This window comes from Haliotis asinina, chromosome 11 (genome assembly GCF_037392515.1).
Source record: "Haliotis asinina isolate JCU_RB_2024 chromosome 11, JCU_Hal_asi_v2, whole genome shotgun sequence".
Taxonomy (NCBI): Eukaryota; Metazoa; Mollusca; class Gastropoda; order Lepetellida; family Haliotidae; genus Haliotis; species Haliotis asinina.
Window position 1 is genome coordinate 57,428,504 of NC_090290.1, and position 18,653 is coordinate 57,447,156.

At 38.5% G+C, this 18,653-nt stretch overlaps 1 protein-coding gene across 4 annotated transcripts in view; it reads left to right on the top strand.

The window, feature by feature from the left end:
• The first annotated feature begins 6 nt into the window (after positions 1-6).
• Positions 7-18,653, top strand: part of LOC137255678 (zinc finger MYND domain-containing protein 11-like) — a 47,531-nt gene continuing 28,884 nt past the window's right edge. For all 4 annotated transcript variants that reach the window (XM_067793162.1, XM_067793163.1, XM_067793164.1 and 1 more), the window contains exons 1-7: positions 7-85; positions 1,072-1,390; positions 4,325-4,465; positions 10,552-10,632; positions 12,526-12,697; positions 13,574-13,632; positions 14,518-14,595. In XM_067793162.1, coding sequence (XP_067649263.1) covers positions 1,106-1,390; positions 4,325-4,465; positions 10,552-10,632; positions 12,526-12,697; positions 13,574-13,632; positions 14,518-14,595 — 816 coding nt within the window. In that variant the 5' untranslated portion in view covers positions 7-85; positions 1,072-1,105. The remainder of the gene's footprint in view (positions 86-1,071; positions 1,391-4,324; positions 4,466-10,551; positions 10,633-12,525; positions 12,698-13,573; positions 13,633-14,517; positions 14,596-18,653) is intronic.

Below are 18,653 nucleotides of genomic sequence, written 5' to 3' on the forward strand. Positions count from 1 at the left end.
TTTCTGTGCATGACGTATTGTTATCGGCCATGTTGCTTGTTTTCATGCCGGATGGGACTCCGAAAACAGGAATATTAATCTAAAAGTATGTCAATGAAGCCGTTATTTTCATGCGAGACGCAGCATTCTTAAGTCCCAATTTAAATATGAATTAATGCAGGTATTATATTGTTGCTTTAAGATCGCGTTGTGCATGAACACACCTGTCAAATTGCTTGCCTGTTGCTCGCAGGTGCTTGTTTGGAAATTCATAACTGTATAATAATTGAGCTCTCGGGCGTTATTATGCGCGCTTGTTCAATTCATTTTGTTCAAAATAATCTGTACAGACATTAGGTTTGTAGTGTATCGTCTGGTGTAGGAGTAGGTTGCACGCTGTCATTGTATCTTATTGCCTTTAAACTGCACATATTTGAATAAACAGTTCTAACTTGTGGAGGAACGCTGCACACGATTCTTACTACTTTATGAGATGTTTGTTATACGTTTGGATATGATGATTTTATAGAACGCTTTATCATTGAAACGTTTGTAGTCATCAGTACATTGTTGTCTATACATTTCTTTAGTAAAGGATCAATTGCATGAAAGGAGAACACTCCATATTTCTTCAGTAATTTCAAGAAAGAGTCAAACACTGAATATTTTGTTGCTTGTCTTGTTACAAATCTGGCAGATTTTAGGCAGTGTACAAACTCTTCCAGGTACAGACCAATATATGTTTTTCAATTTTAATGTATCTTATCACAAATGCAGTGTTACCTTCTCAATACTTTTATAACTTTGTGTTACATAGTTGTTGGGCCCCTAGAGTTTGTTTACCTACCAAAAGTAATTATAACTAGATACATTGCAAGAAAAATATAGAAAGTGATGCTAAATACCCCTTTTATTTGTTTCTTGTTCTTCAGAATTAGTGATGTTAATGCACCAGCTCTATCCTTGCCTTTGAATCATTGAATATAAATTGTGCCCAACATATTCCAAAGCCGCTCCCATACCATTTTGCTAATATCATTGAAGGCTCAAGATTTTTTTTTTCAGAATTCTCTATATATTACATGAATTTAGGTTGCAGTTGCATTCATTAAATGACGAATTCAGCATGGTCCGCACGGTGAAGAGACGGCAATCAACGGTGCGATGTTCCCAGCAGCTGCTGACTGCTGTGGCATATATTCGCCAACAAAAACAGATCCCCAACATAGACCGTCTAACTCGCTACATGCAGAGGGAAAATGATATGCAGTATGGGGAGACTGTTCAGCAGCTCAGCTATGTGGTCAAAGATGGCCTCTTGCTGTCTTATACAGCAGTTGGTTGTAAAGGATCCAAAACCGGACTGGAACAAGAAGGATTTAGAATTCCAACAGATGATGATCAAGAAGAGGTGAAAACATTTTTTCATCATGTAGTAAATTAGAAACATTTTTCTTTAAGTTGCTGTTAACACTTGAAATAATTATATTGCTTATTATCAAGCATTTGACCAGGGTTGCTCTCCCAATACAGATTACTACCAGTTGCTGAGAGCACTCCACTGCCATGACCCTGTTACTACTTCAAAGCATTTTCAGACTTTCCCTTACAAACAATCACTGCTCATTGGTGTTTTAAAGGCTTTCATAATTTCTGCAATTCTATTGCCAGTGTGTTACGGTTAAGCATTAGCTGTGACAAAAGGTGTAACAAATCCCCTGTGAACCAGCGAAACAGAACAAAGACAAGTCTGAAACATTCAAATATAATTATTAGCAAAGAGAGCAAGTTATACAAAGTCACAAGTCATTTTCACAATACTAATTTCAAATGCAATTCAAATGAGACAAAATGTGAGGCAGTGGGTCACGAAATACATAGCTAACTCTCCAAAGTCTTAGTGAGAGAGGGAAACAGTTATGCAGAATGTAACACAGCGAGCGGTCTGACGGCGGCTATGAAAATTCAGTCGCTAATGGATTTGTTGATGATGATGTATGTACTCCTGTGTGTGTCCGTGTCCCAACACAGCAACTAGCCTTTATATGTATATATTCAGTCACTTCCTGAAAGTTTGAGCACACACGAACATCACCACTCACATGGAATGCCCTCGAATAGTCTCCCAGTAGTAAACAAATAGGAAGTCAAGGACAGATAACTCCAACTTCCAGAAAGCCTGCTGACAAAATCCTAAAAGTGCTGACCACCTATTATAGCGTACAAAATGTTACCCATCATAATTATTATTCAAAACACTAAATGTTGTTTATTATTACTTAATTAATAACAAAATATACAGAAAATACACACTCGTAACAAGTGGTAGAATTCTTTATTCATCTAGACCAGAATCAGTTTTGGACATACATGTAGTCGACAGGACTGGAAAGTCTGCATGTCTGCACTGCTTGATTATAATTTATATATTCCATCGCCTGATGCCCTAGGTCAAGTCAGGTTTCATTTTCAACAATCAAATAATGGTATTTTACTTGTCCATGGGCTACTAGATAATTTCTGCTTATTGTTTCAAAGTGCCAATAAACTTGGATTTTTGTTGCATATCTGCTCGAAATGTAGCAATTACATTTACCAGTGAGAACAAATTAGAGTTATCATTTTGTAATTCTCAATAAATAGTCCAGTAAACATTAACATCAAATACAATGTTGATTTATCCTTTCATAGTTACATCATCATGACTATGTCTTAAAAATCAGGGCAAGAGGAAAAGTAGGACAAATTACTTTTTAAAAAATGTTTAACCCCATTTGATTTAACTCTTTCAGTGAAGTCACGTTTGACATGTTTGTATGTAGAACAAGGGAGATAATTGTTCATCTTCCATAAACTTTACACCAATATTTTACCCTCATTGTGCCACAGTTGTAGTTCATATGCAAATGACCTTACTTTGCTGAGCATTTTATGTCTCTTAGCTCCATATTTCTGATCTGGGTACCCTTCTGTGTCAAGCAAATGAAAAAGAACCAAACATGTTTAATTCGTTCACAACTGACATTTTTATAGACAATGTTTATATCATACTGGGGTTCAACTTTACACTGTAAACTAATTTAGTAATTATTAAAACCTCAGTGAAGGACGGGTCCCCATCTCCAAAGTCAATTAGATATGACCATATGCAAGTAAACAAGGGAATTTCTGATTCCAATTAGGGAATATTTACTGACGTTTGCTGCAGACTGGTGTCAGATATTGACAGCTGAGCAGTTATGGATTAATCCCATGGTATGAAGCATGTTTAGTCTGGTAATGAGCTGTAAGTTGATGACACCAGATTTACTGATTGTTTTCTGAAAATCCATGATGTCTTTCATATGTGTTTAGGGGTAGTGGGGTAGCCTAGTGGTTAAAGCGTTTGCTCGTCACGCCGAAGACCCGGGTTCGATTCCCCACATGGGTACAATGTGTGAGGCCCATTTTCTGGTGTCCCCCACCACGATATCGCTGAAATATTGCTAAAAGCGGCGTAAAACCAAACTCACTCACTCACTCACTCACTCACTCACTCACTCACTCACTCATGTGTTTAGGAAGAAGGCTCATGTTTTGTTCATGCACATTATAGTGACTATGATTATGTAGTGTTCTGTACTTCATTCTGTGTATTATGTCTTTGTTAACGTATGGTGATATGCAGAAACAGGCTTACATGTTGATTGCAGGACTTGTTATGAATGACAGTGTTCATGTGAACATTGTACAAAAAGAGTCATTTCCCCTCAGGCGAATGGAATTGGATTTGTTCACGATTTTACAGAAGTTTCCAAGACATCCTGTCAAAAAGTTTTTCAATCTTAGTTGTTTTGCAACATTAGGCATTTTATACAAAATGTAAGGACAAAAACAGGATTTCTTACATATTTTGCTTCCTAACCGAATAAACCAAATTGTTTTAAAAAACACATCCTGAAAATATCTTTACAGTTGTTTGGTGGGGTAAACCAGTGGTTAAAGCATTCCCACCTTGATATTGCTAAAATATTGCAGAAAATAGTGTGAAAACTTTGTTGCTCAATGACATTTTTATGAGTTATCTGTTTGGTTAGTTGGTTGGGTTGTTTTACTCACTCCACTCTCAGCAATATTCCACCTGTATGATGACAGTCTGAAATAATCACATTTGGACCAGACAATCCAGTGATCAACACCATGAGCATCAATCTATGCAATTGGGATACAATGGGTGAACCAAGTCAACAAGCCTTACACCCGATCCCATTAGTCACATTTTGTGACAAGCATGGGTTGTGTTGACAAATTTTAACCCAGAAGTTCACGAGTCACATTTTCATAAGAAGAGCGTTGATTGTTGTAGGAGAATGACCATGACTGGTACTGCTTCGAGTGTCACCAGCCAGGAGAGGTGGTCATGTGTACTGACTGCTGGAGGGTCTTCCATCCAGTCTGTACAAGGGAGGATGCCTCAGGCGCCAAATTCTGCTGCTCAGTCTGCAAGGTGAGGAGGAAAATACATGGAAGGCTGTAAGGTCTTGACAACCATATTAAGTGTCATATTGTTTTTCATAATCCATAACCATAAACACTTAAACAGATTGCATTTAATACTTTTAGGTTTCTTACTTTTATTGATCAAATTGCAAGAGATGATCTGTATGTATTTCTGGTACTAACCAGTAACTTGATCAGAGTTTATTTTGCTCAATTACAAAGTTTGGATTTGAGTCAAATGAAGTGATTTTCTTATATTTTATAAGATGCTACTTTGTGGTGTTTTTATGTAAGATATTAACTTGAACTCTGTAAGTTAGACTGGGTTTTATTTATGCAACTATGTACTTGGTGTAACATGTATTCGTTTCATTACCTTATTTGTTACATGACCTATAACAAATATTTAAATCAATACTGCTTGATTATTTGATAAGTGCCAGTGTCCTGTCAGTGGGTTGTACTGTATCATGTATTTTGTGAACTGTATGAAATATGTCCTACATGCTTCAGTATGTCTGTGATTTCAAGTCAGGTCCTTTCCATTTGTGATTTGCTAAAACTTTCCCCTCACTCTTATCATGCTCAATCACATTCCTAAATTGTCACCTGCATCTTCCTAATACAGTGAGGGTCGGTGGGGCAACAGAGTGGTTAAAGTGTTTGCTTATCACAACAAAGACTGGGGTTCTATTCCCCACATGGGTACAGTGTGTGAAGCCTGTATCTCATATTGCTGAAATATTGCTAGAAACAGTGTAAAACAATCTGTGTCATGATATGTTCTTCATTATTTGAACCATGTGGAAACAAGAGGTGAAAACTAAAGATGGACTGAATTAAATTAATTAGATTTTGAAGGAATGATGAGAGAGACCATGATTTGATCTCCAACCTAAATTGTCACCTGCATCTTCCTAATACAGTGAGGGTCGGTGGGGCAACAGAGTGGTTAAAGTGTTTGCTTATCACAACAAAGACTGGGATTCTATTCCCCACATGGGTACAGTGTGTGAAGCCTGTATCTCATATTGCTGAAATATTGCTAGAAACAGAGTAAAACAATCTGTGTCACTCTTTCATGATAGTGCAGAGATAACTCTGTACAAGCACACTGTGAAGAGAAATTTAATATCACGATATGTTCATCATTATTTGAACGATGTGGAAACAAGAGGTGAAAACTAAAGATGGACTGAATTAAATTAAATAGATTTTGAAGGAATGATGAGAGAGACCATGATTTGATCTCCAACCAGATATGTAAAAAAAAACATTCAAAAGGGTTTCAGTGAGTGAGTGAGTGAGTTTAGTTTTACACTGCACTCAGCATTATTCCAGGTACATGGCAGCAGTCGGTAAATAATCGAGTCTGGACCATACAATCCAGTGATCAACAGCGTGAGCATCAATCTGTGCAATTGGGAACATGTCAACCAAGTCAGCGAGACTGACCACCCAATCCCATTAGTTGTCTCCTATAAGTTGTCTTTTATGGCAAGCATGGGTTGCTGAAGGCGTGTTCTACCCTGGACATTCATGGGTCAAAAAAGATTGTCAAATAGATAGAGCAAGTGAAAATACTGCTGAATGAGTAAAAAGTATAATACATGCCTGATAATGTTGATAGCGTTTTCATGGTGTCTCTAGCCATTATCTAGTAGAAATACTGCATCACATCACAGAATAATATACTTGTTTGCCTCTCGCGACTATGATGTACCTTTGAAAATGGAGAAGCTGATTTGAAATGGAAGTTACCCGTGAAGGTCCTGGAGTAGAATAGGCCTTCAGCAACCCAGGCTTACCACAGAAGACGACTGTGCTTGTCGTAAGAGGCAACTAACGGGATCAGGTTGGTCAGGCTCGCTGACTTGGTTGACACATGTCATCGGTTTCCAATTGCGCAGATCGATGCTCATGTTGTTGATCACTGGATTGTCGTGTACAGACTTGATCTTTTACAAAACGCTGGCATATAGCTGGAATATTACTGAGTGCGGCGTAAAACTAAACTCACTCATTCACTGAAATGGAAGTTAATATATGCCTGATATGGACATTGGCACTTGTGTTTATATATAAATATTCTCTGTATTTATTTGTATTCTTTCGTATTCATAAGGAAATCCACATAAAAGCCTAACCTATTTCTTACCATGCTCACTCCTCTCTATTTTGAAGTCCAGGTGAAATAATGTTCCTTTAGCCTCTGATGTAAATCTTTTATGTTGCATGTTTTTATTTTATCTAAACTATTAACCTTTTGTTTTCTTTGCAACAGGAGACCGAGGTAATGTGAAATATTTGCAATGCCTTGTTTCCATTTGCTATAGTCTTGTCTGTCTCTGTCTGTCATTTTGTTCATATGAAGTTTAGCTGGTTGTGTTTTGGGATTGTCAAACTTGGTACTAACTTTAATGTACAACCCCTTTGAAAATATGTACACATATCATACAGTGCAGTGTTTGAAGTTAGCGAGTTTTGGGTTTTGTAAGGTTTATTCCTTTGTTTGAAATAACAAGATTTAGCAACTTCCTGAATTCTTCACTTTTTATGCAAAGGTTGTGACAGTAACTTCAAACTCTTCAAACACTGCATTGTGTTCACCAACAAATGCAATGCTTGAAACAATGCCTAAGTCTAAATTTTCTTGGTATTGTTTTGTAAAAAGCACACTAAGTCATGTCATTCATTTTCCACACAACTTCTGACAAATATTGATTCCATAGTCATCAAGAAAGTTTGTATGGAATAGAAAAGTAAAACATAGATTTCCCCAACATGCAGATGACTTGCTTATGGTACAGTGTATTAAGAAACAGCAGTAGAATATGATTGTAGCAAACATGGGAATGACTTTAATGGCAGGAAAACATGGTTGTTACAAACATATATGATTTAGTAACAGGAAATAGTAGTGGAACTGTTACTACAAATGGGGATATGACTTATGGTTATAACAAAATAACAGGAGAACATGCATATTTCAAACAAGGAAATGACTTACTTATGCAGGTCCCCTCTTCCTTCCCCCCCAAATAATTGAAGTAATTATAAGCAAACTTGAAGGAATTGCATCTGTCATGTAAGCAAGCGCCGCCCACTTGCGAAAGAATTGCAGCGATATCTGTAGTTTAATAATATAAACACAGTGCCCCTATCGGAAACAATGTCGTTAATACTTGAAACACACTCGGCCATCTTTGGAGATTTCTCAGCTCTGTTCCTTGATTTGTCTGTCGCGTCCTGAAACTCACACATCAAAAGGAGCACCCATCTCAGTGAGTTTTGTTTTTAGTTCCAACTATTTCATTTTTATTATAACCCACCTTTGACCACCTGTGCTGAATGTGTTTAGGTATAAGGTGTTGTCGGACTATAAATAGTTCGTTTTTTGTCAAGAAAAGATTGTCACTGCAGAAGAGTGTCATAAGTTATGCCCTTGGGGTTGTTTACGTCTGAACATCAAAGCCTCCAGGGGCATGACTTATGACACTCTTCTGCAGTGATGATCTTTTCCAAAAAGAAATTATCTATAGTTCCAACAACACCTCATACATAAACGCATTCAACACGGCTGGTCAAAGGTGGATAATCATAAAAATGAAATAGTTGGAACTAAAAACAAAACCCACAGAGACAGGTGCTCCTTCCCGTGACGCCATGTTTTGGTGTGTGAGTTTCAGGCCATGGCTGACAAATCACGGAACAGAGCAGAGAAATCTCCAAAGATGGAAGAGCGTGTTTCAAGTATTACCAACATTGTTTCCAATAGGTGCACTGTGTTTATGTTATTACCGCTAAACTACCGATATCGCTGCAGTTGTTTCACGAGTGTTTTTTTTTTGTTTGAGATGCAATTCCTTCAAATTTGCTGTAATTCCTTCAATTACTTAGGGGGGCCTGTTATGGTAAAATAACAGTTGAACAGGGTTATTTCAAATGTGGAAATGAATTTTTGTGGTATATTACCAACTATAAGTCAGAAATTTGAAACCAGGAAAAGGAGCTCAAAATGTTAGACCCGACTTACAATTGAGTCCATTAATCTACCCAAAAATTCCAGAGGTCAGATGTGTGAATCTGCCAGCCCAGCGAACTCAACAGGTACTTTGTTATCGATCACAAAAGTTGGGCCATGTGACCTGACTTGAAAGAAAGTTTCACATGAAGTAAGCTTCTTTGTATTCTGTGGCAGTTTCGTGCGATGGTTTTGAAAACTACCGATAATGTGATATCAAGAAATTACATCAGCATCTAATATCTATGTCACTCGTTCAGTCCTTGTTACAAATGAATCAGTATACTAGTGTTCTCTCAACGTATCCGCTATAATGCCTATTCTCAACTGAACAGTTTTTGATACGAAAACATCATTTTGAAGCACATGTACAGAAATATTTACACATCATAATTTTTGCATCAAACTTATTTAAACTTGGAAATGGCTTACTCATAGTAAAGTAAAATAACACTAGGATGTTTGTGGGGTCGGCTTATCTGTGGTAATAATATACAGCAGGTATTTCATACAAGGAAATGACTTACTTATAGTAAAATAATGGTTATTACAAATCTCCTGAATGCTTCAATATCTATTCTGTTATGAAATTCGAATGTTAAACATAATTCCTCTTACAAAGTAGTAGTGACGGAGAACACATGATATCTTATGTAGACTTCACAAGTTAGTTTGGAAATACTTTGCAACTATGTGCACTTCTCCAACAGCCCTTCACCCAGCTCATCTACTTTGCATGCACATAATTATCTGTCAAGGAAACTACCCCTCAATATACACCATCATTATCTCTTTGCCATGGTTTCTTCAAATGCATTGCTCCATTTCCTTTGAGAAATATATTTACATTGTGACTGTTTACTAACCATCATTCCATTTATCACAATAGCTGCACTGTTGCACTTGCCTTTATATTGGTGAAGTAGTAAAGTCAGATCGGTGTTATATCATTGCCTTAGAAATGTTAATAGATGTGTACTTCTTGGTTGCTGTGTATTGTAAGCGATACTTGTAGATGGTGTGTATATATATTCTTTTGTCTATATGACTGGGAACCTCTGAACATTTAGTTTGCGGTAATTACTGATAACTAAAGTTCACTGGACCAGACATTTTGGGTTTTTTGGGGGGTTATGTACTTTGATAGCGTAAAATGAATTAAATTTGGTCAATTAAATTATTTGATTAAAATTATTGTACAGAAAATCGTTTGAATTATCTTCAAGTGTGATTTGGATGGGTTAATTTTGTTTATATCTATGTCCTAATGTGACTGCCTGTGAAGGAGTAAATTATGAGTGTAATATCTGATGGTCTCCTTTTACTGTCCATTCTATGTTTAAAGTTGTAAAATTAAATCTTTGTTGTGCTGATTTTATTTTATTTTTTATTTAAATTATGGGTATGATCTGCATAAATTAAGTAACAAAAATAGAAAGGCCTTCATGTCTGATAATTAACTACCAATTACAGGTAGTCAGGTATTTTGTCTGTGTCATGTGTTGAATTTACAGTGGTGAGATGATAGCAGAAGCTGCCTGGTTACATGTAACGGTTCTAAATCATATAAGTGCATGATGGGAGGTCATGGTATACAGTTTTGCATACATTGTGTAAAGGTGGGCAATCTGGTGATTTGCTTGTGCTTATACTCGGATTGTAGTATTATGTCTGACAGACAGTGACGCATTCCTTTTAAACTAAAATGTATATCAGCATTAATGTAGGTTTTCAATCCTGAACACAGGAACCGTAAAATAGAATTTTGAAATTAATATTGGTAGTAACTGAGATCAAACTGATAATAGACTGGTATATATAGAATAGTTTTGCTGTAATATGAAAGGAAGTAAAGATTACTGTGTGATAAAAACAAGTGTGTCTGTTTCCTTACCAATTATACAGCATTGTAGATGTGATTACTACAGCTGACATGTATGGTAGCAGAGAGGTGCCTACTCTGTCCATGTGGCAGTTTGAGCAGACTTGGCAGACTAAACTATCTCTCTTTTTATTTATTGGCTATTTTAAGGGTGTACAAGACATTTATGTTGCCTTCATGTTTCCAGGCAGGTAAAAAGAGAAACAAAATCAAAAAGAAGCTGCTCAACACTTTACTGAGTTACACTGTGCTCCGTCTCAAAGAGAAGGTAAGCAGATAACTTTGTTTGATAATGTCAGCAAACTCAGTGAACAGTGACCTTTGCGTATAGTAAGAAGAGACTAAATAGACTTTATGGTTAGACTCAATGGTCTGAGGGTCAGATTAACTGATTTGGCGGCCAGATTAAGTGACATAGTGGTCACACAAGTGACTGGTCAGACTAAGTCACTGGCTTGTCAGGCAAGTGACTGGATAGTCAAAATAGTGACTGGATGATCAGACTAAATGACTGGGAGATCTGGCAGGTGACTTGATGGTCAGACTAGTTCAAGTTCAAGTATGTTTTTTCATGCCTTCAGGCCATTGGCCCATCTACATGTAGTGATGTACATTGCAATGCATAATTCTTAGACAATTTTGACAATAATCATCTGTGCAATGATGTTTGCCTTCTTTTAAGGCTATGTAACATATATTTACATACTTTGAGTATTAAGGTATCATTGTCTGTCGTCATGAGGAGCTTAAACTTGAAGATATTTGGGTTACTACAAAAATACAATGGGAAATATAATTTTCTTAAGTCATTATAATGTTCGCACACAAGTAAACAATGATACTTGTTTTCCATGTCTAATCCACACAGTTGACATATTCTTAAACAATAGTCAACCTTCGACCATCTGCCTTCATTCACGTTTAACTTTAGTAAACCAGCTCTTAATCTTGTATATAAGGTACGATATTTCTTTATAGTGATGTCAGTTAAGGATTTTTTCTGGCGACTTTTGTACTCCTTATATAATCTATATCTTGTACTATTTTGTAGCACTCCATTCCAAGATTGATAAAACATGTTTATAGCAACATTTTTGAAGTGTCAAAGAAATGTCAACTTATTTCCAACTGATTGGCTAATCCGTACAAAACCAAATCCATGGCTAAACAACAAAAGATATATCGACGAAGCATAGTTTGTGTATGAATGATTATCTAAATTAACCAACATGTCATGTGCTTTCTTTGGTATTCTATTATTGGCATTTCAATTAACTTTAACCAATATGTTACAGCCCAACATAAGGCATTGATTTGCCATACGCTATAGCATTTGGCTTTTGTCGACCAACATTTAGGAATCTTTTACAAGCTGTGATATGTACATTTTCAATTTTCTTGAATCTATTTAGTCCCCACACCTCAGAGCCGTATAGTAAAATAGGTTCAGCCTGTGATTAAAAAAAATTGAAAAAATACAGTCGGGTCAACAGTATTCAGCTTTTTCAAGTTATGGAGAATTTCCATCAGTGCATGTTTTCCTCAGAGAGCTAGGTCGGATGCACATACAGTCATTTTAGAGGTAGAAGAAAAAATAATGCCAAGATATCTGTATGTATTGACAGTTCAGATCATTTCATATTTATAGAACCATTTTTCACATTTTGCTGTGAAAAAGTGACAGAATGTCAAACAAGGGAGTGGGTGGTCAGACTAAGTGACCTGGTAGTCAGACTAAATGACTGGATGGTCAGACTAAGTGAGTGGGTGGTCAGACTAAGTGACTGGGTGGTCAGACTAAGTGACTCGGGTGGTGGGACTACGTTACCTGGTGGTCAGACTAAGTGACTGGAAGGTTAGTATTGGCTGATTACATGACACAATGCCCTGATGGGATATAATGTTATCATCAATAGATCTGCCTGGTTCACATTTGATTATTAAAGTCCTTCCTGGAGGTCATATATGAACGTAGTTGACTGTAGTTATATATGAAGTTAATCATGGACTTAATTGTTTAGGGAAACATTTTAAGCTGTTTCTTGAATGTACATGTATATACATTGTGCTGTATGTCATTCCTAATAATACTTCTTGAACATGTGTGGCCTTTCCCCCCCCCTCTGTTCACAAACTACAGCAGTACAACTAACTGTTGCAGACTAGAGAACTACATCGAATTGGCCACACAGAGGAGTTTAATCGTTTCCTCTACATGCCCATGGATCTCAACACCATGGAAACCAAGGTTCAGGCCAAAAAATACAAGTGCCTTGAGGAGTTCTTAGCAGATGCCCAGAATGTGCTTCATAATGTCTTTCTGTTATATGGAGGTGAGTTGAAACATGTTTCAATATGGCACAAAAGTTTCCTAACTTGCTTTTGGGGTATCCACATGAAAACAAAATAGTGAAAACAGTTTCCAGTATGACTTTACATTTCTGAGATATTGTATAAAAGGGAACAAAATGCTCCTTCATTCATAGGTGTAACAAGTGTTTGTTGCTGGCTTCTTGACCCTTTATGCTAACATGCTGTTAATCAGATACTGTTCAAAGCAGTATAGCAGAAAAACCCACTTTTATATGGAGAGTCAGTGGGCTGAGATATCTTGGGATTCCTTTCACAAAGCAACCATTACTGATGTTCTTTAACACTGCAGTAAGGTTAGCTTACTGACTTCGGATCATGTGGCCTAGAACCATATCCTTGTGGTAAGAGATGAGTCAGATGAGGAATGGCAGTAGCATGAATGGCATTATTGCACTGTCATGGATTACCATGGTTACCGAATTTGCAGCCAAGTCAAAATTACTCTTAAAATGGCAATAAAAAATTGTTACGCGCACAAATAAAAGTGACGTGCCAATGCCCAAGAAACATTTCACTTTTTTATTTAGCCTTACATGCCATGAAATACTTTTTTATAAATCATGGTAATGCTACATTGAATGTACATATTCATGTCCATAGTCTCACTTGATAGTCAATGATTCGCGTAGCCTAGGCAACAGTCTCTTCAATAGTTACTTGGTCATTTTGAAGAATGATTTTCAAAAATAGTGTATTTCTACTTTCAACTTGGACCAACTGTTAGAAGATATTATCACAGATATATGTTCATGGTTTTGTTTTTGTTTTTTCAACTTTATGAAGTTTTTGCTTCTGGTCAGCATTAATAGATAATCAGCATTCCTGTTTGTTTACAGATGAAAAAGGTGGAATGGCTGAACTTGCCAGAATAATGATAAGAGATTGTAAATATGATGTAAGTAGCTGATCACCATTGTAATGTGTGGTCATTTAAGTCACCAAGTGAGACTCAGTGTAGTGCTCCTTGTGCTGAGTTATTTCCCTTTTTAATCCATCCATGTGTTGCCTGCCAGATTTGCCAATTCGATATAAACCTAGACTCAGTATTATTTGTTATACTGCTATACTGAGTTTAACAAACCATAGTAAAATGTCACCATTGAGCGACCTATGACCGTCCAATGAGTGAGATTTGCTCAAACATGGTGTCTTCATCAGTTCCAAGACCTTACTCATGGGTGGCACTAGAGTAATAAACATGGAAAACTGACATCATAGTCTTACTTACATTAACTGTGAAATACAGTTGAACATGTTCACGGAATCTGTGTGGTCATCCTATGCCAGTTCTCTGTTGTCAGTGATTCAAGTTGGCGAAATTGCCCTGTACCAACTCTTTGATGAGTACTGGTGATGTCACTGTTTGCTTACCATCCCATGATATATTTGTAGCAAAATTGCATCATGAGTCAAACCAGCTCTAATAAGAAAGGTATGGGTGTGAACAGTTCCTGTATATAATTCATCTTGTACTGGATAAAACAAGAATGCTTGGTATTATATGTGTGGTTTCTCACTCAGAGACTAGAGCTCAACTCCATTCACATGAAAGAACACACAGCAAAGCCATTGTTACCCTAGTCGGTGGAATTGTGTGTACTTGATTTTTATGCTCAGACTCCCTGGGAAGAAGGCCACCCACATCACTTGACATGTTCGTTGTATTCAGACTTAATATTTGTGTGCCACTATTGTTTGTTTATTATCTCTCCCTCCCTTCATTGTTTTCTTTAAAGAAATTCAAGGCTGAAGTTTAATCATGTTTTACTTACTTTTGCAGTTGGATGAAATTCAGCAGTGTCCTAATTGTTATTATTTATCAAATGCCAAACCTCCAAACTGGTTTTGTCAGCCATGTGTAAGTATTACTCGCATTCTGAGTTCTGTATATTGTAGCTGTCTAACTTTACAAACTTCAAACGTGTTGACAGTACCTTTATGGTGCTGCAATGGGAAACAAAAATATTAATCATGACCCTACAATCTTTAACCCCTAATTAATTGTCCTGATTGTGACTATGATTCCCTGAATTGCCTTGATTGTAGCTGTGATTCCCTGAATTGCCCTGATTGTGACTATGATTCCCTGAATTGCCCTGATTGTAGCTGTGATTCCTTGAATTGCCCTGATTGTGACTATGATTCCCTGAATTGCCTTGATTGTAGCTGTGATTCCCTGAATTGCCCTGATTGTGACTGTGATTCCCTGAATTGCCCTGATTGTAGCTTTGAGTTCCTGAATCACCCTGATTGTGACTGTGATTCCCTGAATTGCCCTGATTGTGACTATGATTCCCTGAATTGCCTTGATTGTAGCTGTGATTCCCTGAATTGCCCTGATTCTGACTGTGATTCCCTGAATTGCCCTGATTGTGACTATGATACCCTGAATTGCCTTGATTGTAGCTGTGATTCCCTGAATTGCCCTGATTCTGACTGCGATTCCCTGAATTGCCCTGATTGTAGGTGTGAGTTCCTGAATCACCCTGACTGCCCTGATTGTTGGTGTGAGTTCCTGAATTGCCCTGATTATGACTATGATTCCCTGAATTGCCCTGATTCTGACTGTGATTCCCTGAATTGCCCTGATTGTGACTATGATTCCCTGAATTGCCCTGATTGTAGGTGTGAGTTCCTGAATTGCCCTGATTATGACTATGATACCCTGAATTGCCTTGATTGTAGCTGTGATTCCCTGAATTGCCCTGATTCTGACTGTGATTCCCTGAATTGCCCTGATTGTGACTATGATTCCCTGAATTGCCCTGATTGTGACTGTGATTCCCTGAATTGCCCTGATTGTGACTATGATTCCCTGAATTGCCTTGATTGTAGCTGTGATTCCCTGAATTGCCCTGATTGTGACTATGATTCCCTGAATTGCCTTGATTGTAGCTGTGATTCCCTGACTTGCCCTGATTGTGACTGTGATTCCCTGAATTGCCCTAATTGTAACTATGATACCCTGAATTGCCTTGATTGTAGCTGTGATTCCCTGAATTGCCCTGATTCTGACTGTGATTCCCTGAATTGCCCTGATTGTAGGTGTGAGTTCCTGAATCACCCTGACTGCCCTGATTGTTGGTGTGAGTTCCTGAATTGCCCTGATTATGACTATGATTCCCTGAATTGCCCTGATTCTGACTGTGATTCCCTGAATTGCCCTGATTGTGACTATGATTCCCTGAATTGCCCTCATTGTAGCTGTGATTCCCTGAATTGCCCTGATTGTGACTGTGATTCCCTGAATTGCCCTGATTGTAGCTGTGAGTTCCTGAATTGCCTTGATTGTAGCTGTGATTCCCTGAATTGCCCTGATTGTGACTGTGATTCCCTGAATTGCCCTGATTGTAGGTTTGAGTTCCTGAATTGCCCTGATTGTGACTGTGATTCCCTGAATTGCCCTGATTGTAGCTTTGAGTTCCTGAATCACCCTGATTGTAACTGTGATTCCCTGAATTGCCCTGATTGTGACTATGATTCCCTGAATTGCCTTGATTGTAGCTGTGATTCCCTGAATTGCCCTGATTGTGACTGTGATTCCCTGAATTGCCCTAATTGTAACTATGATACCCTGAATTGCCTTGATTGTAGCTGTGATTCCCTGAATTGCCCTGATTCTGAATGTGATTCCCTGAATTGCCCGGATTGTAGCTGTGAGTTCCTGAACCACCCTGACTGCCCTGATTGTTGGTGTGAGTTCCTAAATTGCCCTGATTGTGACTATGATTCCCTGAATTGCCCTGATTGTAGCTGTGATTCCCTGAATTGCCCTGATTGTGACTATGATTCCCTGAATTGCCCTGATTGTAGCTGTGATTCCCTGAATTGCCCTGATTGTAGGTGTGAGTTCCTGAATTGCCTTGATTGTAGCTGTGATTCCCTGAATTGCCCTGATTGTGACTGTGATTCCCTGAATTGCCCTGATTGTAGGTGTGAGTTCCTGAATTGCCCTAATTGTGACTGTGATTCCCTGAATTGCCCTGATTGTAGGTGTGAGTTCCTGAATTGCCCTAATTGTGACTTTGATTCCCTGAATTGCCCTGATTGTAGCTTTGAGTTCCTGAATCACCCTGATTGTGACTGTGATTCCCTGAATTGCCCTGATTGTAAGTGTGAGATCCTGAATCGCCCTGATTGTGACTATGATTCCCTGAATTGCCCTGATTGTGACTGTGATTCCCTGAATTGCCCTGATTGTGACTATGATTCCCTGAATTGCCCTGATTGTGACTGTGATTCCCTGAATTGCCCTGATTGTAGGTGTGAATTCCTGATTTGCCCTGATTGTGACTGTAATTCCCTGAATTGCCCTGATTGTAGCTGTGAGTTCCTGAATCACCCTGATTCTGACTGTGATTCCCTGAATTGCCCTGATTGTTGGTGTGAGATCCTGAATCGCCTTAACTGTGACTATGATTCCCTGAATTGCCCTGATTGTGACTATGATTCCCTGAATTGCCCTGATTGTAGGTGTGAGTTCCTGAATTGCCCTGATTGTGACTATGATTCCCTGAATTGCCCTGATTGTGACTATGATTCCCTGAATTGCCCTGATTTTGACTATGATTCCCTGAATTGCCCTGATTGTAGGTGAGTTCCTGAATTGCCCTGATTGTGACTATGATTCCCTGAATTGCCCTGATTGTTGGTGTGAGTTCCTGAATTGCCCTGATTGTGACTGTGATTCCCTGAATTGCCCTGATTGTAGGTGTGAGTTCCTGAATTGCCTTAACTGTGACTATGATTCCCTGAATTGCCCTGGTTGTTACTATGATTCCCTGAATTGCCCTGATTGTGACTGTGAGTTCCTGAATTGTCCTGATTCTGACTGTGATTCCCTGAATTGCCCTGATTGTAGGTGTGAGTTCCTGAATCTCCCTGATTGTGACTATGATTCCCTGAATTGCCCTGATTGTAGCTGTGAGTTCCTGAATCACCCTGATTGTGACTGTGACTCCCTGAATTGCCCTGATTGTAGCTGTGAGTTCCTGAATCGCCTTAACTGTGACTATGATTCCCTGAATTGCCCTGATTGTGACTGTGATTCCCTGAATTGCCCTGATTGTAGGTGTGAGTTCCTGAATTGCCCTGATTGTGACTGTGATTCCCTGAATTGCCCTGATTGTAGGTGTGAGTTCCTGAATTGCCCTAATTGTGACTATGATTCCCTGAATTGCCCTGATTATAGTTTGAGTTCCTGAATTGCCCTGATTGTGACTGTGATTCCCTGAATTACCCTGATTGTACCTGTGAGTTCCTGAATTGCCCTGATTGTGACTGTGATTCCCTGAATTGCCCTGATTGTGACTATGATTCCCTGAATTACCCTGATTGTAGGTGTGAGATCCTGAATCGCCCTGATTGTGACTATGATTCCCTGAATTGCCCTGATTGTGACTGTGAGTTCCTGAATTGCCCTGATTGTGACTGTGATTCCCTGAATTGCCCTGATTGTGACTATGATTCCCTGAATTACCCTGATTGTAGCTGTGAGTTCCTGAATCACCCTGATTGTGACTGTGATTGCCTGAATTGCCCTGATTGTAGGTGTGAGTTCCTGAATCGCCCTGATTGAGACTATGATTCCCTGAATTGCCCTGATTGTAGCTGTGAGTTCCTGAATCACCCTGATTGTGACAGTGATTCCCTGAATTGCCCTGATTGTAGGTGTGAGTTCCTGAATTGCCCTGATTGTGACTATGATTCCCTGAATTGCCCTGATTGTAGCTGTGAGTTCCTGAATCACCCTGATTGTGGCTGTGATTCCCTGAATTGCCCTGATTGTTGGTGTGAGTTCCTGAATTGCCCTGATTGTGACTATGATTCCCTGAATTGCCCTGATTGTGAGTGTGATTCTCTGAATTGCCCTGATTGTGACAGTGATTCCCTAAATTGCCCTGATTGTAGGTGTGA